We start from the raw sequence: 25,667 nt of genomic DNA, 5'->3' as shown, positions 1-25,667 counted from the left end.
GTGCTTAAACTACAGTCTTGGATTTATTTTCCTATGCCACCTATTTTACAGATAAAATCTCCACCGCCATCTTTGCCATGATGAATGCTTTAAATATATCATAGAGCTGCGCTCTTCCCTGACCTAAATCAAACAGAATCTTCTAGAGATATAAGCTAGGACTAACGGCTGCCGTACCCTGATAATTATAAGTGCAAGACCCAGAGACTGTCTAGAACATACCTAAAGTACGCATCTGTTTGTAACCATTTACTTTAATTTTTTTATGTTATTTGTATTGTTTGTCTATCTGTAACAGTGGGCTGCTCTTGCTCTTGCGGTCTTAAAGAGCTGTAATAAGCGCTCCATTTATTTCACTGTAAACGAAAGGAAAAGAATAGGTATTATTTGAGAAATTCCTCGGACCGGATGAGTAGTTCCCATGAATGGATGTCGTTTGGTACGCTCAACCGGATTGATAGTCAGATGCAATTGTGTAAGCATTATCATTTAGAGTATATATATTTAAGCAGTGTCTCTATATAATTAGTAATCAGATTATAAAGAATACAATACAATGGAGTTGCTGCGTTAGTTTTCGAAAAATGTTTCAAAATAGTTACGATCTTGCTTGCGGAGGAGCCTGTCATTCATTTAATTTTTTTGTCCATCGCCTATCGTATAAATTCGTTCAGTCTTTGTTAATCAACAATTTTACTTTTTTAAAGTGATTAATGGTTTACGTTTGTTTTGAGTCAGAGAAATGTGCACTTAACGAGAAATGCAAAGTTAATTAGAGAAACCTCAATTTAATGAACTTCTTCTGCAATGACTGTCTCCGTTCGTTCGATATAAAAATTTGTGTTCGCATTTTTGGTTTATAATAAAATATATATATTAAATATTATTATTGTTCGTGTGTAGGACATATCAAACGCTCTACTTAGCTGCCTCGCTTGCGTGTGAGAAACTACATTTGGTATACACTTATAAAGGACCCCGACCCCAGGAGGCGACGCTCTTCGTCACCAGCATCCATCATCATGGTAAGTGTGTTGCGGTGTGATTTTGTGAGTGGGTGATGGGGTACAACAATATCTACGTGGGGTTAAGACCCGAGATTAGAGTATCATTCGCCGCACGCCGCACTCCATGCAGAACTTAGCGTGCTCGATGATGAACCTGCCGCCACACTCGTGGCAGAACTTGGACATCTTCATACTCGAACTTAGGCTGGACGCGGAGTTAGAGCTCAGCAGGGAATGCTGCGATGTGGTTGGAGTCAGCGACGCCTGCCCATTGTTGTTGTTGTTGTTGTTATATACTGGCTGGGATTGCACCTGCTGTTGCTGCTGCTGGTAGTTGTAGTTGCTATCTGGTCTATTGTGCTTCTGTTGTTCCTGCGGCTGCTGCGTGGACATTGTCAGAGAGTGCTCCGATCCACTGGAGGATTCTGCTCCGTCGGTATTGCCATTGCCAATGCTATTGATAGCGCCGCCGCCGCCATAAAGCCTCTGACGTGCCTTGAGAGTGCCATAGGCAGTGTGCGCCTGGGTCGAGGCATCAGTCATGGCGATCGGCAGCTTGGCACTGGCCGTGTGCGGACGCAGCAGATTCTGGTTGCGTGGTGTACCCGGTTGTAGGTCGCCGGACCGCTGGCGCGACAGGCTGTAGGGGGAGTTGGTGCTGCAATACAAATGAAAAACAAATTATTCAATGAAAGTCATCATGGCAGATTACTCACCTTCCATAGGCAGAGTCGGTGCTTAGCTTGGAGCTAGCGCCGCGACGAGACGAGTGGGACGAGGACATGGGATAACCATCGAGACTGCTTAGCTCGTCGGAATCCGCTGATGCTGAGGGTGTCAAGGGGGAGCTGGCCTTCAACTGATGCTGCTCCTGCTGCTGAAGCTGTTGCACTGGCTCCGGATCCAATTCCCTTGCTGTACCCTGCTCTTCGAGTCTTGTGGTGAACAGGGTACGGATTGAGGCGCCGGCATCCTCGCCCAGTTGCCGGATCTCGCTCTGCATTTTCTGGATCAGATTTTTAGCGTTATTGACCTGGACGGAGTCGCTCGATAATAGGGCCAGTCTGTTGGCATTGCCAGCCAACTGGCTGGCCCGATCATCAGGCCCGCCCTGGGCGTCGACATAGGTGTCCTCTGTATCGCTGATCTTTCTGAACCGAGCGTGCTCCGGCTCGTTGCCATTCTCTATGTGCAGCACGTCGATGGGCGTCTGTGAATTGCCCACCATGTGGCGCAGCGAGTCGGGAGAAATTGGGGAACGGCCGTGGGCATTTGTCTCCGTCTCGATGCTGATGAAGATCTCCCGCTTCTGCTGATCCTCGACTGGCCTCTTCCCCACCATCTGCACTGGCATCTGCTGCATCTTTTCGTCGTGGCTGCTAGCACTGGATGCATTCGATTGCTGGCGCTGCATCTGCATCTGCAATTTCTCGCTTCCCTTGCTATTCGAACTATTCGAGTTGGATCTGTGGGTGTGAGGGTCTTTAGTGGGCTGTGACTTGGGCTGAAGGATGCTACTGGTGGTGGCCGGTCTCAGTGTGGCTGTTGTGGTCTGTTGTGGGGTCGAAGTCGCTTTCTGGAACGAGCGTTGCCTGCTCGTCGTGCGATTCAGCAGGAATTCGCGACAATCTTTGAACAGCGGGAACTGCTCGTCGTCATTCTCGTTCTCGAATGAGGAGAGAAACTCCTCAAAGTCAAAGTCGTCGAAGGTGGGCATGTTGCCCATCGGCATGACCAGGGGCAGTGGATTGGCCAGCAGTTGCTTCTGCTGCTGCTGCCAGCACTGCTCGTCGTACTCCATTGAGGACCGATTGGCCTCATCGTCGGCGGAGCACCCCGACGAGGCATCGGCATCCTCCGGCGAGGCATCGTACAGAAACTGATTGCGTCCCAAGCGCATCTTTCGCTTCAGCAGATTCCTGGCCTCTCCGGACTGACGTCGCTCGTAGGTGATGGTCGACTGGGAGCTGCTCCGACTTCGGCTCTGCGACAGCTGCTGTGGCGTGGAACTGGCATCCGAGGCTACGCCGCTGGACACGTGCAGATTATCGCATGCGTTGATCAGCTTTGGGTCGATGAACTCTCCGCCGCCCGCTGCGGCCGGACGGCCAAAGCCGAAGATGCTCTCCAGCTTGATGGGTGTTAGGGTGGTCGCCCCACCGCTGACGGGCTGATGGACTGATGGCGTCGCCGTCGCTGGTCTGCTGATGGGCTCCAGCCGCAAGGGGGTGGCAATGGGCTGATAGTTGTTGGGCACCCTCTTCTCGTTATTCTCCTTGGCCGACACGGCAACTGGGGGTGGGGCTGTGGCTGGTGCTGATGCTGGTGTCACCGTGGTCAGGGTCAGGGGCGGCAGCTGGCCGGGATTGCTGGACGTGGTCAGGTTCTTGGCCGAGTTCTGCTTGCTCAGGTTGTTGCTCTTATCCTTGAGCTCCTTGCTTGTCAGCTGACTGGCGGCTGCCACCTCTGCTGCCTTGGCATTCAGCTCTTCCAGCTCGTGTTCGTATTTAAGGAACACCGCCAGGGAGTCGGTCTTGGCCACGTTGCGCCCGGGCAGTGCCTGAGCTGTGGTCTCGCTGGCAGCGCCAACGCCCACCGGTAGCTTCAGCATCTGCTTGCGGTTGGACGTACTCGTATCCCGGCGGACCACGCGTGGACTGTGGAAGTCGTTGACGCAGGCGGCGCGCACCGGCATCTCGTCGTACTCTTCCGGCTTGAGGAAGTTCGTGGAGATGGGGCCCTCGTCGGAGAGGCCCCGCTGTATGGTGGGGCGATAGTTGGTCGCAAACAACGGACGACTAGGCAGCAGCGGTGTCCGCCGGGGGCCTCGCAGAGAGGAAGTGCGCCGGAAGTTGGAGGCAGGTGTGGGTTTCGGTGTGGTCGGCGGTGCCTTGCTGCTCGGCATGGTCAACGAGGTGGTCATGGAAAGACTTGGTGTGGCTGTTAGTGTGGCTGTTGGGGGAACCGAAACCTCCTCCTGCTCCGGCGGCGTGCCGGGGGAGCAAAGCTCCTCCAGCTGACGTTTGGCCGAGAGGAAGGGATCGTACTTGTCGCCGCTGACACTGACTCCACTGAGGCCGCTATGCAAGAGATTGGAAAGTGAGAGAAAGAGCCCAAAATGGTAGAAAGTTTCTGTGGTAAAGTTCTAATGGTAACCCGCCCGTCTGTTCATAGCCTGGCTGTCGTCTGGGTGGAATGGCATGAGGAGGAAGAGGAGGAGGGTGAATCAGATTATCAGGCTACAAACCTCTTGAAGGTGCCTCCGCGGCGGGAACTGGGAAGCGAGTGGCTGTCGTCCTTGGCAGGCTGCTCCTTGATGTACATTTTTCCATCCTCGTCCTGCTCGAGCATCACCAGACAGCGACTGATCCTGCTGCCGCTGCGCTTGGCCACAAGAGGCAGCTTCGTGACAGGCCGCTGATCGCTCTCAGCTTCTACGTCGCTGTCCTCGACCTGCGGGAACTCTTCGCTATTCGGACTGGACGTGCATTCGAGGATCTTCGCGGAGCTCCTCATCATATTTTCCTCGCTCCATTCCAGCTCACTCGATTCGTTGTCCATTTCAATGACATCGCGCTCGAACTGCAGCCGATCGCTGCCGAGCTGCAGTCTGGGCAGCTTGGTATGGCTCATGGTGTGGCCGAGGGCCTCCAGGCTTTTCTGCAGCTGGGGCATGGGCAGGGCCCGCATGGGTAACGAGCTGTTCATCTCCATGGTGGCCTGGCCAGTCCGCTTCTTGGGCCGGCACACAGTTCCCGTGGTGGTCGTTTCCATTTTGATTTGGATCTCGGCTCGCGGTGAATCGTCCTCGTAATCGGAATAGGCAACATGCGGTCTCCGCGACAGAGGCACAAGGCTGCGATCCATATCATCTTCGGTCGATATCTGCATGGAGTTCGCTTTCTTAGTTGGCGATGATGGCGACGGGAACGAGGCTTGGGTCATTTCCTGCTCCAAGTTGCGCAACTCCAAGCTGGGATGCTCCCGTGTGCGGATGCGACGACGCGCCTGCCGCACTAGCGATGTGGAGGAACGCACCTTCACGTTAACCACCTCCTGCGGTGTTTCATCCATTTTAGCTGCTTTTACGATGGTCGTAGGGCCTGACATGGGCAGCGTGTGGGTGGATGGGAGGTTGCTTCAATTAGCTTATAGTTCGATAAAAAATCCTGGTATGAATGGGTTCTATTTTCTCAAAGTTTCTATCTGAAATCTAAATGCCATGTTCCTATAGGAACCTCTACAAGGCTACTATATATATTATTTTGATTTGTTCTATTTCTATCTCGAGACTCTCGCGTTACCCTTCAATTCTCCCTCTAAGAACCCATCCATTGGATACCATAGCTGCACCTAGACAGCCACTTATAGAGCTTAATGCATCGGTGATCTTTTTGGAATGCTTTTGAGGAGGCGGCGCGCATTAATTACGAACCATGAACAAGTTCCGGCTTCTTAGATCCGACAAGTACTTGTAAGCCAAGTTAATTGGGCAACTGCACGCTACGGTCAGTGGAACCCCATGGCATCCCATAAATAGAAGATATATCCCTACATCTGACTATAGAACCCAAACCCATACCTTTTAGCTTGATGAACCGATTGAGATCCTCGAATTTGAGTGCCGGCAACGACATTTCCTTCTCGGCAGCATCGACCCGATTGGTCATCCCTTTGCGGAGACTGGCGGCTGGCTTCAGCAGTGCCGCCTCCACACGGTCCAGCTGGAGAGTTTCGCCCCTGGATTGGCTTCGCAAGCGATCCATGGTTTCGGTGATGCGGTCCCAAGTCTCGATAGGCTTGCGTTTGGCGCGTAGGACGCTCAAATTTGGCGGAGCTGGTGCTGGCGGTGGATCGTCGTCTTGGGTCACGCACAAGGCGACAGTGTTTTGCGTGACTTTTGTGCTGGATCCCTCGGCCTTGCTGCGGACAGCGGGCGTCCCGTTCTTTGGTTGGGGCTGTGCCAGATTCTTTGCTTTAGGAGGACTGAGTGGGAGGAGCATGAGTGGAGTTCGCTGATGGATATATATGCTCTAACTACGGTGAGGCGCAAGGCGCAATACGAAGTATCAGTCTACCACAAGGATAAGTTTACAATTACGGATACTGGTGGGGATACGGGGGATTAGTCAACGACAACCAAAGCAACGACAGAGGGGCGATTGGGTTAGGTGTATCTAAGTCTCTCTAGTCTCTATATCTATAACTACATCTACTCACTTATCACTGTGCACGGACGAGGTCATGGAGAGGAGCGACATCAGGCTCTGCTTGGGGGCCGTCATGTCGCCGGCGTCCAGCAGATCCTCGTGGTTGCCGGAGTACTTGTTCCGGTTGATCGAGCGCTTCGTCCTATAATTATTCATTGCGAGTGGAAATTGAAACGGCAAACAGAAAAAATAATTGGAATAATAAATTGGTAGTGCAAGTGTGTGACTAGTGTCAAACAAGAATACATATGTCAAAGGTAATGTCATCGAAAACCTGGCTTACTTGAGATTGGGCGGCCTGTACTGATTCCTGGCGTCGAGCCGTTCCTTTGCTTTCGACGTCTCCTGGGTGTTGGTCAGCTTCATGGTGGCCTGAATCGCCTTCTCCTTGCACCACTCCACATGCCGGTCGAAGGCCTTAACGTTGAAGTTCCGCTCGCAGTGGGGACAGTGCTCAGAGGCCACACCCTTGATACGCTTGGCCAGCGAGCGATCGCGGGCTGGTACATGCTTTGGGTCGCCCGCGGGCGATGTTGCAGCAGCTCCTGTTCCTGTTGCTGTGCCCCCTGCTCTACGCACGTTAGCTCGGGCTGTAGAGCGAACCAGCTCGGTTTGGGAGTTGCGACGAATGGGCAGAGGAGAGCCCACACTCTGAATATGCAACAGCATCCAGAAGAGAAAAAGAGAAAGAAAGAGAGAGAGGGAGTTGAGCGATGGCTCGATTGATTGGCAGATGGACTCACGTCTGTTGGTATTGTGTTTCCCATGCCTACGGGATCCCGACTCCCAGCGGTGGGGGTGTGAACTCCAGACACCTTCTCAGCATTGGGCAGGCCAAAGTTTTTGGGAAGGACATACGTGGAAAGTGCTGTGCCCTCGCGGCGCTGGCGCGAGGAATCAAAGGTATTGCGCTTCTTTGAGATCTTCTCGCAGACGACGACGTGCTTGCGCAGGGCATTCAAGTTGAAGGTGCGGCTGCAGCACGGACAGGGCGTCAGATCGCTGGGGTTGATGGCCACTATCTCGGGCACGGGCAGCGGCAGTCCTCTGGTGAGCGGCGGCGGTGGCGGCGAAGAGGGCTCCTCCTCCTGCCCGCATTCGGGCGCTTCCAACTCGGTCTCCGTGTTGAATGTGGCTGCGTGGTGCGGTTATATGGAAGTAGATAATGTGAGAAATCAATTCTGTTTCTCCGAGCACTTTGACAATGTTTTGTATATGCTGTATGTTCACAAAATAAAAGCTACATATGTATGTATTTTTCAGTAACACACTCAAAATATGGAAGTAAATAATGTGAGAAATCAATTCTGTTGCTCCGAGCACTTTGACAATGTTTTGTATATGCTGTATATTCACAAAATAAAAGCGACATATATTTCAGTAGCACACTCAAAATTGCGTCAATTAAAATTCTCGACAGTTTCCGCCCGATTAGAAGGTCTCTGGGCCCGGGCCCAAAGGTGAGAAAGAAAGTTCACTAGGGAAATGCCAAGTAACTTTCCCAGTGGAAATGGCTCGCCGCCAAGTGGGTGAAAATCACTGGCAGTCAGCGTCAGCGTCAGCGTCATTTTGGATTGTTTTTTTTTGTTGTTGTTGTTTTTGGGCGACAAATTGCCTTTCCCGGCCATTTGTCAGAGTCTGTCTGTCTGTCTTCCCAAAGAAAAAGACAGTAAAAATCCCCCAAATAATTTATAGTTATTATTTGGTTCGCTTTTGGCGTGTGTGATCGGCCTATAAATTGTTATTTATCTTCTGATGAGAAGTTGCTGTGGCCATTTTTGGCAGCTGGTCCCCGCCAAAGAGTGCGCCTATTTGATTAAATTCCGTGTGCGTGGCCGTGGGCGTGATTCTGAGCATCCATCGGATGGCAGGTGGCTTCGATGTGGTCTGCCCACGAATGCGCGTTCTGTTCTTTTGTTCATTTCGCTATAATTTTTGTTTGCTTGTTTGTTTTCTTTGCGGTTGCAAGCCAATATTTCGATATCGAAATCGTGGAGTTATCAGTGATCGATAACTAAGCAGTGTTTACACCATTATTTAGTTTTAATTGTGAAAAAATCGTTCTGTTCGGTTGTGTGTGGGCATCAAAAATTAATAATTAACATCATATTATGGGGTAAGCAAAAAAGACCATCAATGATGGCAGCTACTGCCAGACAGCGGCAATCCAATTACAATGCGAGGCCAGCGGAGCACCCACGACTGGCTGCCAGCAAAGATTACATCAATCAACGGCACGCATGAGACAAGGGGAGCAGAAATTTCCGCAACATCTTGGGAGTCCTCCCTCCTCCCCCTTCGCGGGGACAGCTTCTCTCGTTTCAATTCAAATCAATGCAAAGTTTTATGTTACGCATTCTTTTCCCAAACCAACAACTCAATGAGAAGTGGGTGAGTGGATGGGCACCGGCAAAGAGCCGTTGCACACGACTGCTCTGGCCCGTGTCGGTGCTAATGACGCCCGCTGAATGCAACAGAATCAAATCCACTGCTGCATTATATGCATATGCATATGAATCCACTCTTCCCACTTGAGATCTATAATAATAACAGCATCCCTGTCCAATGGGAGCCTGAGCAGATCTGGCTGCATGGAGAGAATAGAGAATGGATGGCAATGATTCGGCCAAGTGATATTCAGATGGTCAAGAGTTTACTAGATCAAAAGTTGAAAGCCCTACAACTGAGTGATGAATGCAATTTTCAATAGACTATATATGTATGTACATTTACGAATGTGTCTGTTCCTTCTTTCACAATCAAACGATTCCCTATCCACATCCATTCCATCCACTAGTCCGCGTCTAGTCGGTCCCAAGCATTTTCCATAGTCTTTCATGGGTCTTTTCGTTGCTGCTGTTGTCGGTCCGCTGTTGGGCAAGCTCTATAAGCCACTTAAGACTTCAGTGGGCCCATAAATGTGTTGTTTTCTGATGTGCAATATGGTAAAGCATAATACAAACGGTTTTCTCATTCCAGTTCTTGGCCACACTTTGAACTTCCAACTTTTTGACACTTGGCGATGCTTCCCATGAACCAAAACAGTGGGAACCTAATGAAAGGGCCCCGTCCCCGTCCCTCAGTTCTCAGTAAATCATTCAGATTTTCAATTTCGCTTTCATTACGAGTATTTGGTCAAACGGGAGGTGACATCATTCGGAATTGATAAGAATACGAGTACTAGAAGGAGTCAATGAAAAGGTCGTCTTGGCATTGGATTCTTCGAAGCAGATTAAGCAGCTGTTCCAGCATTTACATTTTCCCCCCCACTTAGCGCTTTCACTTGGTCAATTTTGTAGAAACTAAAACGGTTCATTTAGCATTTGTGTATTTGTTGTTAATTTGCATTGAAAATTACTTGGCTTAATTGCTGGGGCTGTTGCTGTTTCTGATGGTTTGGCATGCAAATGATTGTTAGTTGGTTGGTTAGTGGACAACACGTCGATCTTATTGACAACAATCAGAATGCGTTGCAGTTGATTGTTATTGTTAGTTGCTGCTGCTGTTGTTGTTGTAGGTTCAGTGGGCGTTGCTGCGCCCACACCTGGAGGCGTGTCCGACTCACTTGACTTGGCATTGGGCAGATTTTTCTTGCCTTTATTGTTGCTGCTGCTGCTGCTGCCGTTGCTGTTGCGTTTGAGGGAAAACGTATTGCGAACGCGCGAAAATGTGGACAGCTGTTGCTGCGGCTGCTGATGCTGCTGTTGCTGTTGCGGCAGTGATTGTTGCGCCTCAATAAGCTGCAGCGAGTTGAAAGAACTCTTCAGCGGCTGCTGTTCAAATACGTTAATGCTGCCATTTCCACAGCCATTTCCATTTCCATTTTCATTTTCGTTTTCCCTTTGATTGCAGAAATTCAGCTGAGCTTTTTCGCTGACCAGCAAATCATTGAGTTGCTGGTACTCCTCGTAGATGCCCCTACTGTGCCGCTTATTGATTTTGGCCAGTGGCTGAGGCTTCTGCGACTTTGATTTAAAGATCTTGTTCCACATTTTCTTGCTCATCTTGCTCAAAATTTGGAGTACGCGCCTCTTTGACGATTATTCACTTTCCCGATACTTCGTTATTTTTAAATACATTTCACATTTTCCGCGCTCCGCACCGTTCCGCTCTTTCCAATTGGACTTCTTCTTGCGCCGGCGTCTGGTTCAATTTTGAGCGGCAGCAACATCGCCGCCAGCCCGCCAGCAACATTAAGCTCTCGCCAGCAACAAGCTGCCCGCACAGTGGGCCTTTGGACCTTTTGGCGTTCAAAAATCATACTGTGGACCATACTTATGGCGGGGCTATTTTGGATGTTTTTCGTTCCTAGTTGCGACACATAAATACGTACCTATGTCGCTCTAAAACACAAGTCGTAGATTGGTGAAATTTAAGTGTCCATTGTACCTAAATTAAATTTCATGGAAATTTGAATTTTTAAAATCTCTGAAAGACTTATCATATGCGTGAATCTGAATATTATTCTTAATATCCAAACCCCTCATAGGATTTTTGATTTGGGCCACCTGATATCCACTGTGCGACGTGCCGGCAACATGTTGCCGTGCACATTTTGCATGGAATTAAAAATAGTTGCACTCCAGTTTTGGCTTTAGCTGCGGTGTGGGTGGGTGGGTGTGGGTGTAGCTGCTACCAGCAACAAAGGCCACCATTCTTTTACAACTTATTCCCTCTTTTTCTGCTCTGGGTTGTCTGTTTCCCCTTCTCTTGATATTCTCTTGGTGAGAGTATTGTGGTTTTGAGCAGATATTTGCCACAAAGAGATGAAATCATAAATTATGGTAAATCTTGATCAATATAGCAGATCATGTCAATATAGCCTTGCCCGTCTGCCTCTTAAAGGTTTAAAGACACTAACACCTTTCCCCTTATATTATTTTGTTACAATCGGAGTCACAAAGATAGGGATAACTATATCTTATAGCTGACATTGCGAGTTTATATCTGTAAGAGTATCAACAGCTTCGGTATTCGTCTTTGGACTTCCTTTCTTGTTTGTCTTGTCTTTACGGCTGATTTATTTAAAGCCGTCGCCGCTGCCGACACTGCCGCCCGTTCCGCCGCCAAATGTTGCTGAACCCTTGGCTGCTTAGACCGTCATTCATTCCACTCTGAAGTCGGGCAGAATGACTGCCAATTCCCCCCATTTGAATATATTCGAATTTCTAAATTGAAGTAGTCTTTGGCGCGACTTCCTTTCGGGCCATCAGTCAATCAGCCTAAAGACTAGACATCAAAGTGGATCGTTTCCTGGCCAGTGGGAATTGGTTCCACGACTGGTACTGGGTGTAGTACGTATGTACATATGTACAATAATATGTAATTATGTCCACTTATGGCACTCCAAAGAAACATCAACTTACTTGAATAAGTTGCATAAGTGCGCCAAAAAAGGTAACCGCCATCGGAGTTGCATGTGACAACGGCAGCAGCAACATTTGGCGAGCTCAGCAACATTTGGTGTTGCAGGCGGTTCACATAAATAAACAGCTGGGAGGGGAGTTGGAGGCGACACATTTGGCTGAACTGATGAGGACAGAACTTTTTAGAGAGTCTATTAGGTAGCTCATGAAATTTGCCGCAGATATATAAAAAAGATATAGTCATTTTCAGTCGTCTCGTTGAGTATCTCGTTGAGCCTAATTAAAACCACGCTAAAATTTGATTTTCTGTCTTTCTTGATCTCTTTCTTTAATGTGCAGTGTATTCCACATTCGTTTTTCTCATTTTATTCTTCTTTCCTTTTCTCAGTATCTTTCGTCTGCTCTTTTTCGTCTCTTGCTGTGTGGCTGTGCTTCTGTCTTTAATTGAAATGCGAATGCACTTTTGAGGAGCGATCTTTTCTGGTCGGACCATACGATCCCCATTTGTCGCGGCTATAAATCACAATAGCGAGCAGCATCCGTTCAGACTCTGACTGCAGATGACGTCACCCATCCATCCATCCATCGATCTCTCTTATGCAAGACGCCTTGAATGCAGGAGAATCCACAAAAAAAAAAATAAAATACGGAAAAACAACCAATATTGCACGTGCCAAAAGCGAGAGGCATGGGGGAGGGAGTAATGAACTTGGGGCCGGGACATACTCGGTTATTTATATCTATTTTATCGAACCAACAACTTCTCCTGCTCTGGGGGACAAGAGGATGCGGGGTACAAGGCGATAGGGAGAGGCGCCCGGGGTTGTGGGCGGCATCGTTTGTGGTCGCCCACGCGTCTCGACTCTGACTTGCCCTCAACATCCTGATAATCTCTTATAATTGTCACGCTCTGAGAGCGCAGCCGAAAATAGAAGATATGTTGCAGTTGCATATACATATGGTTCATACATACATATGTACATACATACATGTGCACGATGCATCTATCTCGCTCTACCGATTTTCACGCTTTTCACGGCAGAGCCCTCTGGACAAAAAAAGGGGCGCGTACGTATAAATAGTCAAAGTTCTCGAATCTAGATGATGTGTTGTATGGATGGCGTTTTGGGGGCAAGGCGGCGACATGACACAAGCACAAAAACAAGGCAAAAAAAAAGTGAACTTAAAATTTAATATTTCCTATGCACTGAAAGAAAATAGGAGGACAAATGAAAGAAACCTGACAGGAAGTCCAACAAACCTATCATTCTTTAATATGATATTGTACTGAAAAGCATACTGATTTAAGAATTCTTTTGTACTTCGAACCATGTAGTTTATATTATACGTTGTATTATATACTCAAAGCTAATATATTTACAGATAAAACGAGCGGGAACGTTGTGAGTTGCTGCGGAGACCGCAACTCTACAGTTATACCCGATACTAAGTCAGTATGGCTTTCCTCCGGCAGACGCCGCTAATATTAAACGACACGACAAAGAGAGAGACAGAAAATCAGTCTGAGCGTGACGTCGGTGGCTGCGTAGCCACTGCAAATTGATTTGTTCCTATTGGCTATAAAAATGATCTGATCTGATCCAGATTCAGCAATCTCATAGATATGGTCATTATCTATGATTCTGCGTTTTTAGTTTTCTCGAATGTGCAATATTGTGGATGCAACAGATTTTCGTTCTTTGTGGGGGCGGAAGGGGGTGGGGCGAAATTCTGAGATATACGTTTTATAGTGAGATCTAACAGAAGTGCGGATACCAAATTTGGTTACTCTAGCCTTAAAAGTCTCTGAGATTTGTGGATGCCCAAGATTTTCGTCCTTTGCGGGGGCGGCAGGGGGTGTGGCGAAATTTGGACATGAAACGGTCAAGGTCCGATATCACAGGGGTGTGGATACTAAATTTGGTTGCTCTAGCTCTTATGGGTTCTGAGATCCTTGAACTCATATTTTGCAATTGGCAAAACCGACCATGAAACCTGTGTGTTAGAGAGAGACAGAGCGAGAAAGAATGAAATTGTTTTCTTGATTCTGGCTATAATAATTATACGATCTGGTTGAGAACTTACACTCTAGAACACATAGTCATCCACTACGATTCTGCGTTTTTGGTTTTATCGTATCTTTAAAAATGTGGATGCCACAGATTTTCGTCTTTTGTGGGGGCGGAAGTGGGCGGGGCGAAGTTTTGAAATATTTTTGTAGCAGTGACATATCACAGAAGTCTGGATCCAAAACATCGTTGCTATAGCTCTTATAGTCTTTGAGCACTAGGCGCTGAAGGGGACGGACGGACGGACGGACGGACGGACGGACGGACGGTCGGACGGACGGACGGACAGACGGACAGACAGACAGGGCTCAATCGACTCGGCTATTGATGCTGATCAAGAATATATATACTTTATGGGGTCGGAAACGATTCCTTCTGGACGTTACACACATCCACTTTTACCACAAATCTAATATACCCCAATACTCATTTTCAGTATCGGGTATAATTATAGAGCAACCCAATACCTTATCCATTCAGAATTAACCTCAGGTGAACTCTAGAAGTTCCCACTTCTGTCTTCTCTTTGAGAGCACTTCCTTTCTTATGATGGAATCTTCTAAATATATTGCGCTAGTGTATCAGAATCGAATTAGACTTCCGAATGGTGCTATGGGTGACATTTAGATGGCCCCTCTCTATAGCTCTTATAGCTTCCCCCCATCCTCTCTCTCTTCACATATCAACAACATCGGTGCGTCGTATTTTCCACTAATTAAGTTCTATTTCTTCCAGTCGTCGCCACTCCACTCCCATCCGTCGCTCCCTCCTCTGCTGTAATGAAATCATTTCAGTTCATTGGCGCTCCCCTGTAACAAATACTGTATTTTGTTGATTTTGTTGTTTGTTTCCTTCGAGCGCATTTTGCAGATTGCACAATTTTCTGTTTTCTGTTTTTTTTTGTTGGTTCTGTCTTCGGTTCTGTTCTGTTTGGAACTCAATGAGATCGATGTTGTTGCTGCTGTTGTTGCAACAAATTGAAGTTGATTTGTTTGTTGTTTGCTGTGGCTGGTGCTGCTGCTGTTTCTTCTGTTGATTGCTTTTTAGAAAGTGTGAAACAATTTTGTGTCTGGCTCCGATTCCATTCGGGGGGCCTTCTTCAGTTCCTCAGTCTTTCATTTGGCATTTTTCGTGCTGGCCAAAGTGCGAGGAGAATGGTGTCGTTAATTGAGGTAGGTAATTTCCAATCGGATTCGGAGTAGGTTCGAAGCTCGATTTGGGGTCGGAGGTGAAGCCAAACGATTAGCGAATCGATTTGTGAGTGGCCCACAACGAATTAAATGTTGAGCGAAATTGAATAAGATCATTTATAGTAGATTGAAATCAATTAAAACATATCTTTTAGGGGTATGTCATGAATCACTACGAGCTTGGAGTATTTTTTTCCAGTCAAAAGAAGAAAATAGAGGAGTGCCGTTCCTCTACAACGAAATACAAACATTGCTCATTACTTAAAAAAACGTTAGTTTAGTTGTTTAAATAAATCGCTTAAATCAAAAACGTAGTAGTTTTTTATCCAAAAATAGCAGCAAACTTGCAGCACAGCAACACTGTCCGTAGCGTAGTTTCAAAGCTTAAGCAAAAGCTTTATTTTGCACTCGACGGCTAGCTTTCAGCCGTTGCCGCTTAAAAGCAACTTCGCGCATTACTCGTAAATTCGTACTTTAATTCAAAAATATAATAAAATTAGGAAACAGCTATCCGTCAATGACAAATTTGCTGATCGAAGAACTCATCTCATCCTAACAAGAGAGTGACTTTGCGATTTCGGCTGGAACACAGTAAATGTTTTGAAAACTGGTTTCGAGCCAGACAATGAAATTCCTCTATATATAAATTGCGTTTTGCACAAACTGGTTGGATATCTGACTTTGGAATTCATTCTATAAAATAAGCATTGTGTTCGGGCTTTGCTTTGCCACTAAATGTGGTTCAATGTCAAGGAAATTCCATGGCAGACAGAGAGGCAGAAAAGGAGGAAACCCAAGTGTGAGCTGCTGGCACATTAAGCCGAGGGAAGTGGGTCATATGCCCCCCACTGGAGACCATTTAGGCCATATATGCAGATGGGCCATTACAATCTAAATCAGTCAGTCAGCTGGAGAGTGACAATGGAATACTCGTAGTTTTTGCTCGTACGAGTATTTATTATTTATTAGCAGTATCGGAAACTTGTAAAAACTGGCACGCAAAGTCTCCCGGTCCGACGTGACCGACAGGCTAAGGCGGAACGCCCGATTTATGTCAAGCTGCGAGTATATTTATCTGCCCTATGAATATGGCATATAAGTCGAGCCTAGTTTTATTACTTTTTGGTTTCAATTGCAGCTTGAATTCCATTTAATTCTGTTTTGTCTTTGTTCTGTGGCTGATTTTTGCCAAAAGTTAAGCTGACATTCCTGTTTTGGGCTTTTTTAATTTAATTAAGATTGATTTAGTTTAGTTGACGCCGCTGACTGCAAATGGAAACTGACATAGATATGTCAGTGTCTCTTGTCTGTTGCTTGGCTTCTTTTTTTTTTTTGGATTTTTTGTGGAATTGTATTTGTATTCATTTTCAGTTTGTTGAAATGCCTTCCACGTTTTTGTGTTCGATTTGGTTTGGAGTTTTTTGTTTTTGTCTTTGTTGCTTCTTTTTTTGCAATCAACAAATAATTTGCAATAATAACTGATGTCATCTGCAGACTTCAAGCGATAGAAAGTTTGTTTAACAATATATTTTATCATAGCGGAAAGCGTGAACAATTACCAGTATATGTATGCACATTTATATGTCATTTTTATATTTCCTATATCCTCTTTTTTCAAGAGGTTTTCAACAACAAAAATAGCCATAAAATTTGAATTTTGTTTGTAAATTCCTATTTTCTATTTCTATTCAAATCTTTTATTATCCATCTATAAAACTTATATTAAAATTTCATTAAACGTATGTATTTTCCGTTTATTTATACAGCGCCATAAAACAAATTCATGATTTAAGTATTGCATTAATTATTATATTTGTTTCTCCCTCACACTCCGCTTCCACTTCATTTTCCCCTTAAGTGGTTTCCCAAACACTTCCTTCAACATCGAAGAGCTGCCGCAGGGGGCAGCACTTTGTGCGCCTGCGCGGAAGTCGACTCAATTTGAATTTTGCCGCTGTCTTTGTTTTCGAAACACGAAATTCGAAAATTGCAGAGTTCGACAAGCACTTAAGACTTAAGGGTACAAGAGGTGTGTTAATAAACGGCTAGGCTTGCTCAGTACTCCTTCTCTCTCTCGATCTCTCACAACTAAAATAAAAATTGCACGAAGATAGCGCTCTCTGGCAATGCCTCACCTTATATTCCCAGAGCTTGAGCTTGTTCCCATGAACATGTAAGTAAAATAGTATTTGTTGGGTTTTTGTCGCTTACCGAAATCAAAGTGATACATTGTGGGGAGTTCGCGAGGTGTTGTTGTCCGCGTCACCGAGTTGTGCTGCATCAGGGGGGTTGACGGGGGTGTGGCGATGAATATCGCCTCCAGCTGCCGCCTGCTGCTCTGCTCCGAAGCTGCCATTTTCACATAGACTAGACACACACACACACACACACACTGGCGCGAAATTTATGCAATGAACTCGCTTTTAATTTTTTGTTATCTCTCTTCCGCTTTTTTTGTTGTAAGAAAAACGCGAGCGCGTCTTTAGTCGCCGGCGTTTAAAAAAGCGCCAAACTCTCTTTCTCCGAACATGCAAGTTGCTTTATCGCGTTTTTGCAGTATCTTTTTGGGTGTTTTAATTTATATTCATTAACGATTTTGCCTCATTGCCAATTAATCATCTTTCGTTTTCACTGCACTTTCAAAAATTTGGAAATACTTTTGCCGTGTTTCTTTTGTTGTTTTCTTTTCACAATATTTCTTTTTTCTTGCACGCTATTTTTGGTTATTTTTTGCCGTAGTTTTTGTGATTGGTTCACATTTGAAATTCGCTTTGTTCGCAGCCAGTTTCCACCAAAAACTTATGGAAATGCTGCGGCTGGCATATAATTTGAGACTGCGATTGCCGCGACTTGCAATTGGAGTCGAGTTGGGTCGCAGTCCCTCCACAGCGCGTTCTACTCCTGCTGCCCACCTCCACAGTCGTCTACACCTCCTCCGCCTCCGCCTCCTCCACCGCCTGCGCCTCACTCGTTGGGTTCGTTGTCGTATGGATCTGTAAAAGGTCAGAGCGTGAGATATGAATTTTAATCGAGCTGTCAGTGCAGAGATATCTTGTATACTCTTTCAGAGGGTATGATGTATGATATCATATCCAAGGCTTCGACGCCCGAGGCTACCCTTTTTTTTCATTTTGGTTTTATAGTATCTAAGCATTTCAGCAGCTACGAAACCAGAGAGATAGATTGCGCTGCGCCAGGCCAAATACCAAATAAACATTCACCAATGGGGCTAAGCGCATATTAGCTAATTTGCGAAAGCCAACAACAGACTACGAATAGCGTCAGACAACCGCTGCAGAAGCGTGTATCTCTATCTAATGAATACGCAAAGCAGAATATGATGAAATCGTCTAAACTTAGATACGGATTTCATGGGGCTCGGCTCACGCAATCCCCCAAACGGACAATGAGAGCGACAAGGCTGGAAAAACAGGGGACTGGGGACAGACTGGCGAGGATGATTAAATTGGTTTGTTTTTTTTTCAGACACATTTCCCTAATAAGCCAATCAATTACCGTTTACTATTCGTTTCAGCCGCTAAACTTCGCCTTGAGCCTCCCGATTGGGGCGCAGTTGGAACGAGACTGAGCCTCTCAGAACGAGCCCGAGCATTTTCTCTTAATTGCGAAATGAAAGTGAACTCAACATCTGCATTAAAAGCAATTGAAGATCTTTTGTGTGTGAGTGAGTATTACCCCCTGCCTAGTACATAGATATTGTATCTGTATCTCTCCAGCTTCTCTCAGTGCTTGAGAGAGTAAGCTCGGGTGGATCGAGAGGTATCTTCTAATTATACTTTTTTTTGGCGCTGCTAATGGTCAGACTCGACTCTGAGCCATGCCATGGAAGTATTTAATGAATTGGAACTAATTGGTGCGATGAAAATCTGTATAGGAAAGGTCAGGGCCAGGCCCATTATTAGATCGAGCTGAAGGCCAATCATCTGTAATGATCCACCCACACTTGACCAAGTAGAAAATGTTATACTCCATGAAGATGTCACTCCATAGATACGAGTGCCTATGGATAGGCTAATCTAATAACACGCCTGTCAATATCTATACTCGTAGTATGTTAGCATACAACGCAATCGATAAATCTTTAGTTGTGTTCAGAAAGTCATAGATAAACCAGACGCCATATGTTATACAATATAGAACAAGTTTTTTATGGTTGCTGCTGCTGTTGTTGTTGTTGTTGGGTAATTGTGTGTTTTGTGTTCACTTGAAGCGACAAACCCGTTTCGATTTTCACATGTGCCAGAGCTAATTTATGCCGCGCTCTGTTCCTCCACTCCACCGTTCCACCAAATTACTGGTTTCCTTCGGGGTCTACGCACAGATAAGACCTAAATTTATGTAAGATTATTGTGCATAATTCGAGTTGAAAGGTTTTCCTACCCTGCCGCACCCTCACAAGTCCAGTCCAAATGTTCTGTTATGCATATGAAGTGGTTTTCGGAACAGTCATAAATGTGAGGGCCATATTGGGATAGGGCTGCTGTTTGAGGACGTGCTCTGAGTAGCCGGTCATGAGTAACGCAATTGAGGCTCCTGATTGTGCGGCCTGGAGAGATTCATGGGAGGGGGGCAAATAGCGCTGTTACAATCCTAAAAGTCATGCCCACCAAATCTTCCACTTCAAACTGGTTTCCTTATTTGGCTAATTTATTTATTTATGAATAACACATCTCATCGTTTTCTTGGAGAAACATCATCATGATCAACCACCCACTCGAGGCATACCGAGACGCTGACGAACCGTATCTAGATATTTCTTCATTCCGAAATTCGAATCAAACATGCAACTCCCACGTCCTCAACTCAAGCTTTAAGCTCGGCTCCAAGCGTCGCAAGCTCACACAGGGATGGGACGGGAGAACAGAACGTGGAACCGAAATGTGGCACAATTATTGAACCCACTTCTTGCCACAGAGCATTGAACCAAAGGCGATGTAAACAAAAGCCCACTTGGAGCTGGTCCCCCAAAGAGCTTGTGACAGCTGTCTGCCTCCAAGTCTCGGGCCCAACAAGTGCGACTGACTGTCGTCGTCGTTCCAATTGGACAAGCTCACCTTCAAATGCAGTCGTTGCACATGCCCCACATGGCATGGCCATTCCGCATCACTTTCGGTTTGGCCCAGTAACAGATCCCAGAGAGAGGGAAAATAAGTGCACTGGAGTGGACATTGTCTTGTCTTTCGGTGCCTGTCGAAGGTCACGTGGCGTCCCCACCACCAGCTGTACGAGGTGTCGGCTTACAAGATCTAATTTCACGAATAAGTAGATAAGTAGCCCATGCGATAAGGTACCCAAAATACCCATATGCATATGTTTCTTTTCCTTTTTATACCCGATACTCAAAATGAGTATTGGGGTATATTAGATTTGTGGTAAAAGTGGATGTGTGTAACGTCCAGAAGGAATCGTTTCCGACCCCATAAAGTATATATATTCTTGATCAGCATCAATAGCCGAGTCGATTGAGCCCTGTCTGTCTGTCCGTCTGTCCGTCCGTCCGTCCGTCCGTCCGTCCGTCCCCTTCAGCGCCTAGTGCTCAAAGACTATAAGAGCTATAGCAACGATGTTTTGGATCCAGACTTCTGTGATATGTCACTGCTACAAAAATATTTCAAAACTTCGCCCCGCCCACTTCCGCCCCCACAAAGGACGAAAATCTGTGGCATCCACATTTTTAAAGATACGATAAAACCAAAAACGCAGAATCGGTGAGGATGACCATATCTTCTACAGTGCAAAATCTGAACCAGATCGAATAATGATTATAGCCAGAATCAAGAAAACAATTTCATTCTTTCTCGCTCTGTCTCTCTCTAACACACAGGTTTCATGGTCGGTTTTGCCAATTGCAAAATATAAGTTCAAGGATCTCAGAACCCATAAGAGCTAGAGCAACCAAATTTGGTATCCACACCCCTGTGATATCGGACCTTGACCGTTTCATGTCCAAATTTCGCCACACCCCCTTCCGCCCCCGCAAAGGACGAAAATCTGGGGCATCCACAAATCTCAGAGACTATTAAGGCTAGAGTAACCAAATTTGGTATCCACACTTCTGTTAGATCTCACTATAAAACGTATATCTCAGAATTTCGCCCCACCCCCTTCCGCCCCCACAAAGAACGAAAATCTGTTTCATCCACAATATTGCACATTCGAGAAAACTAAAAACGCAGAATCATAGATAATGACCATATCTATGAGATTGCTGAATCTGGATCAGATCAGATCATTTTTATAGCCAATAGGAACAAATCAATTTGCAGTGGCTACGCAGCCACCGACGTCACGCTCAGACTGATTTTCTGTCTCTCTCTTTGTCGTGTCGTTTAATATTAGCGGCGTCTGCCGGAGGAGAGCCATACTGACTTAGTATCGGGTATAACTGTAGAGTTGCGGTGTCCGCAGCAACTCACAACGTTCCCGCTCGTTTTTATTTGTTATGGATATGCCCAAAGGAATCGACTGGGTCCACAGATAAAGGCGATTCGAGGGCTTGAGTACTTAGAAAGGGTATGCTTGGGAGACTTGTTAGATATTCCACTTTTCCAGTATTTGCATAGAATGTGCATTAGAAAATCAAATGCTAATGGTGTTAACCAATCAATGTGAACATTGACTTTCAATTGTATCAATTAAAGTTGTTTTTCATTGCATTGTCGGGCAATTTGTCAGCATATTTCCACTTCACCCCACAAACCGCACAATTAACACGAACATGATCCATTCACAGTACCCGAAACCGATTAACCGCAGTTCCCACCTGTTAGATCATCATTATGAGGCGGGAGATCATTATGGGTAGATGTATTATAATTGAGGCAACAGGCTTTCGCTGGATCCGTTGAAGAAGAAAGCCATAAAGAACAGCACCCATAGCCAGACCCGTAGCCGTACTCGAACAGGTTGAAGTCACACTTTGGAGACTCTGTTTTGTTCCCAGTGCTGATGTCATTCGGTAATCATCTAAGCCCCGTCCCGTCGCACGGGGTTTGCTTAGAACTCGACAGCACGTCACTCGTCGACTCGAGAGTCGAGAGTAGAGTCGACTAGTCGTGCGAAGGTTACACACAGAATCTTGAGACGAAACGAAAAACACTTTCGGAGGCGTGTTCTGTTCCGTTCGCCGGATCTCAATTTCAAATCAGAGAACGGACGCGACTCTGTCAATAAGTATTTGTCTGTACACCGCCCGTGTTTGATGTTAATTGCAGCTCTACCCATGCATACATGTATCCCCTAAATAGTATCTGTGTGCATATCTGTAGCCTTATGCAAATCTCTTGCTGAAAGCAATAGAAAAGCATTTGCCAGCCTGCCTCTTGTGATTGCCGCTTATTGGGCTTTTTGGAGCGTTGCAAATATGCATGGAAATAATTTACCAACTGTGAAATATGTTGCGTTTTTTTATACCCGATACTCAAAATGAGTATTGGGGTATATTAGATTTGTGGTAAAAGTGGATGTGTGTAACGTCCAGAAGGAATCGTTTCCGACCCCATAAAGTATATATATTCTTGATCAGCATCAATAGCCGAGTCGATTGAGCCCTGTCCGTCCGTCCGTCCGTCCGTCCGTCCGTCCGTCCGTCCGTCCCCTTCAGCGCCTAGTGCTCAAAGACTATAAGAGCTATAGCAACAATGTTTTGGATCCAGACTTCTGTGATATGTCACTGCTACAAAAATATTTCAAAACTTCGCCCCGCCCACTTCCGCCCCCACAAAGGACGAAAATCTGTGGCATCCACATTTTTAAAGATACGATAAAACCAAAAACGCAGATTCGGTGAGGATGACCATATCTTCTGCAGTGCAAACTCTGAACCAGATCGTATAATGATTATAGCCAGAATCAAGAAAACAATTTCATTCTTTCTCGCTCTGTCTCTCTCTAACACACAGGTTTCATGGTCGGTTTTGCCAATTGCAAAATATTAGTTCAAGGATCTTAGAACCTATAAGAGCCAGAGCAACCAAATTTGGTATCCACACCCCTGTGATATCGGACCTTGACCGTTTCATGTCCAAATTTCGCCACACCCCCTTCCGCCCCCGCAAAGGACGAAAATCTGGGGCATCCACAAATCTCAGAGACTATTAAGGCTAGAGTAACCAAATTTGGTATCCGCACTTCTGTTAGATCTCACTATAAAACGTATATCTCAGAATTTCGCCCCACCCCCTTCCGCCCCCACAAAGAACGAAAATCTGTTGCATCCATAATATTGAGGATAAAAGAAAACTAAAAACGCAGAATCATAGATAATGATCATATCTATCAGATTGCTGAATCTGGATCAGATCGGATCATTTTTATAGCCAATAGGAACAAATCAATTTGCAGTGGCTACGCAGCCACCGACGTCACGCTCAGACTGATTTTCTGTCTCTCTCTTTGTCGTGTCGTGGTTAATATTAGCGGCATCTGCCGCAGGAGAGCCATACTGACTTAGTATCGGGTATAACTGTAGAGTTGCGGTGTCCGCAGAAACTCACAACGTTCCACCTCGTTTTGTTTTGTGGACGGAGCGGGAAGGAAACCCCACAGAAACTAAAGCAAAAGCAAAAACTGATGATTGCTTGATTGGTATTTATTGCTGGAACTGCCAGGGATTGCGATTTGAAATAAGTTATTAGAGATACAGATAGGTATTTCATATATGTATTCATATTTTCTAAATAATTTCCTCTGTATTTTATTATTCTGATTATCCTTAGATCTGCATTCAAGTTTTAAATTTTTAACAAATTTCCATTGGGGAAAACTGCCAATTAATCGCCTCTACCTTGTTGATCTTCTCTACCAGGGCTAACCACATTCCATGCCAACTCATGCTGCCACATGTTTCGACTGCGTCGCCTCGCGAAATTCCAAAAGCTAATTAACGTCAAAGTTAACGACTCCAAGCCATTTGGCTTGGCTACAGTAAACACCCCCACACTGACTCCCAATCCCTTGCCCCCATAAGCAAATCAGTTACTTAGCCTCGATCTGCAATTAGCACAGAAATGGCGACCGTGGAGCCTGCAATGAAATAGCGAAATGCCGGGCCGAAAGGAGTTTCCTCGGGCCACTGTGGGTTTATCGATTAAACACCCTGAAGGGAGGAGCGAAAGTTCTCGGAAAACATGGCTATAAATGGTATAATGACGCCAGACATTAAAGCCGCACCCAGCTGGCCAGTCGGCGGTGGATGTAATATCCTTTGGCCTGGGGACTGGGGGTTGCCCCGGGCTGTTGTTGTTTCTGCTTCTGTTGTTTTCTGTTGTTGTGCGGCAAACAACTTTAAGTGGACTTGTTGTGCCCGGCTGGGGCAGCGGTTGCCATGGAGCGATTCCACCCATATGTGGATCCAGTTGGGTTGCCATGTGGTGTCCCTACTCCTTTTGTCTGACCAGGGAAGCACCCATTGATTGCCCCCTTGCATGCCAACTTTGACCAAACAACCCACGAAACGAGAACCAACCAAAGCCGAAAACTAGAGCAAGACTTCCATATACCCCACACATATATGGTATGTGTGTCCCTGGCCATATCTTATCGGATAGATAAAAAAAATGCATGGTAGTAGGCAAAAATCAAAAGAGAAACTGAGCAACCAGAGAACCTTATCTCTACGCTGGGCTCTGTCCGAGCCTATCAAGATGCAAACATAATACCAACGCGGATGAGGTATGGGAATTGGCCTGGGAATGGGAATCTCTCCCATATGAGTGCTGGATAAATATATTTTGCGCATTAATTTAATATTTTGTTTCCAATACCTGCGCTATATTTATTCAACTCTGGGGATGATAAGGCAAATTCAAGGTGGAGATATGTCTGGAGAAAGAATAAACGATGATAAGTTGAGGCTAAGATATATGGGTCTAGAGAGAATGGAAAGTTGAACAAATAGTGAATGAAAAAAGAGGTAAATAAATAGAAAAGAGCACTAGAGCACTAGAATAAATAGAAGCTACAGAGATATACGATATCTTTAGAGTCGATCTAGTATTCCATTAAAGAAATTACACTCATCCGCTACGAAACCTTTCCCATCATTAGATAGATACTTCATCTACAGTACTGTCTATAGTACTTCAAAAATTACGATCTCAACTTGAGAGAACCACTTGGTGTTTACTATAGGAAACTATAGCTAGAGTTTTACTAGTTGTTTGCTCTCGAGTTCTAGATGTTTACTTCTCCATAGGTGGGTCTCTCTGTGTGCGTACCGTACGAGTATGTTTACCTTATCGATACAGAAAAAACTGCTAATGAACAATTCATGGCTATAATGGTGACTAAATAATTGGCTATTAATATAGCTATTTAACTTATCAACAAATTCCAATCCGAAATGAGCTTCAAACTTACCTTGGGGCGGACGATTATTCCTTTGGGAGAGTGGCTGGCGCTCTAAGTAATTAAAAATCCTCAAAGTTTGGTCAATGGAGCTCCCCCTTGAGATGGATTAAAGCCCTCTCATATCATATATCATATCACAATCGCCCATACACACAGACACTCGCACTCACACAGGTAGAACGGAAAAGTGGGATCAACCTTCTGGGCGCCACTTTCCCCCCTTCCCCTTTCGATAAACTGCTGGCCCCAACAATGAGGAAAGTTTTACTTCAGCGAGTTTTATCGGGCTTTAATTTTGAAATTTATGTTATTTATGCAATTTTTAGAAGAAATCAGGTTTTATTTTTGTCTCAAAAAAAATATTTATTATCTTATTTTATTTTTTTGTTTGCTGCACACACGCGACGACAACGACAGCGACGACGGCGACTCCAACGTCTCGGCGATTCAACGA

The 25,667-nt window shown here is 45.6% G+C and overlaps 2 protein-coding genes and 1 long non-coding RNA gene across 8 annotated transcripts in view; 2 read left to right on the top strand and 1 right to left on the bottom strand.

Annotated features, from left to right (window-relative positions):
* LOC108159468 (putative helicase mov-10-B.2) overlaps nt 1-881 on the top strand; it is a 3,449-nt gene extending 2,568 nt beyond the window's left edge. Inside the window, exon 4 of the mRNA XM_017292787.2 lies at nt 52-881. Coding sequence (XP_017148276.1) covers nt 52-104 — 53 coding nt within the window. The 3' untranslated portion in view covers nt 105-881. The remainder of the gene's footprint in view (nt 1-51) is intronic.
* LOC108159466 lies at nt 472-25,667 on the bottom strand. Of its 6 annotated transcripts, none has more exons than XM_033390543.1 (8): nt 9,576-10,347; nt 6,961-7,352; nt 6,501-6,868; nt 6,228-6,359; nt 5,590-5,993; nt 4,255-5,110; nt 1,724-2,473; nt 472-1,665 (listed from the first exon to the last, which is right to left on the bottom strand). In XM_033390543.1, exons 1-8 carry the CDS (start codon nt 10,219-10,221, stop codon nt 1,101-1,103), a joined length of 4,113 nt encoding a protein of 1,370 aa, XP_033246434.1. In that variant the 5' UTR covers nt 10,222-10,347; the 3' UTR covers nt 472-1,100. The 6 variants fall into 6 exon arrangements, with proteins under 6 accessions (XP_033246434.1, XP_033246436.1, XP_017148272.1 ...); XM_033390545.1 differs by having other exon boundaries at nt 1,724-4,069; nt 4,291-5,110; nt 9,783-10,347; XM_017292783.2 differs by lacking the exons at nt 4,255-5,110; nt 5,590-5,993; nt 9,576-10,347 and adding exons at nt 17,054-17,835; nt 25,223-25,667 and having other exon boundaries at nt 1,724-4,087.
* Nucleotides 17,770-19,018, top strand: LOC117187743. The gene is made up of 3 exons (XR_004472340.1): nt 17,770-17,844; nt 17,911-18,311; nt 18,378-19,018. It is a non-coding gene; the product is annotated as an uncharacterized LOC117187743 (long non-coding RNA).

The sequence above is a fragment of the Drosophila miranda genome, chromosome 3 (assembly GCF_003369915.1).
Source record: "Drosophila miranda strain MSH22 chromosome 3, D.miranda_PacBio2.1, whole genome shotgun sequence".
In the NCBI taxonomy this organism is placed as follows: domain Eukaryota; kingdom Metazoa; phylum Arthropoda; class Insecta; order Diptera; family Drosophilidae; genus Drosophila; species Drosophila miranda.
This window is presented reverse-complemented; position numbering and strand designations above follow the sequence as displayed.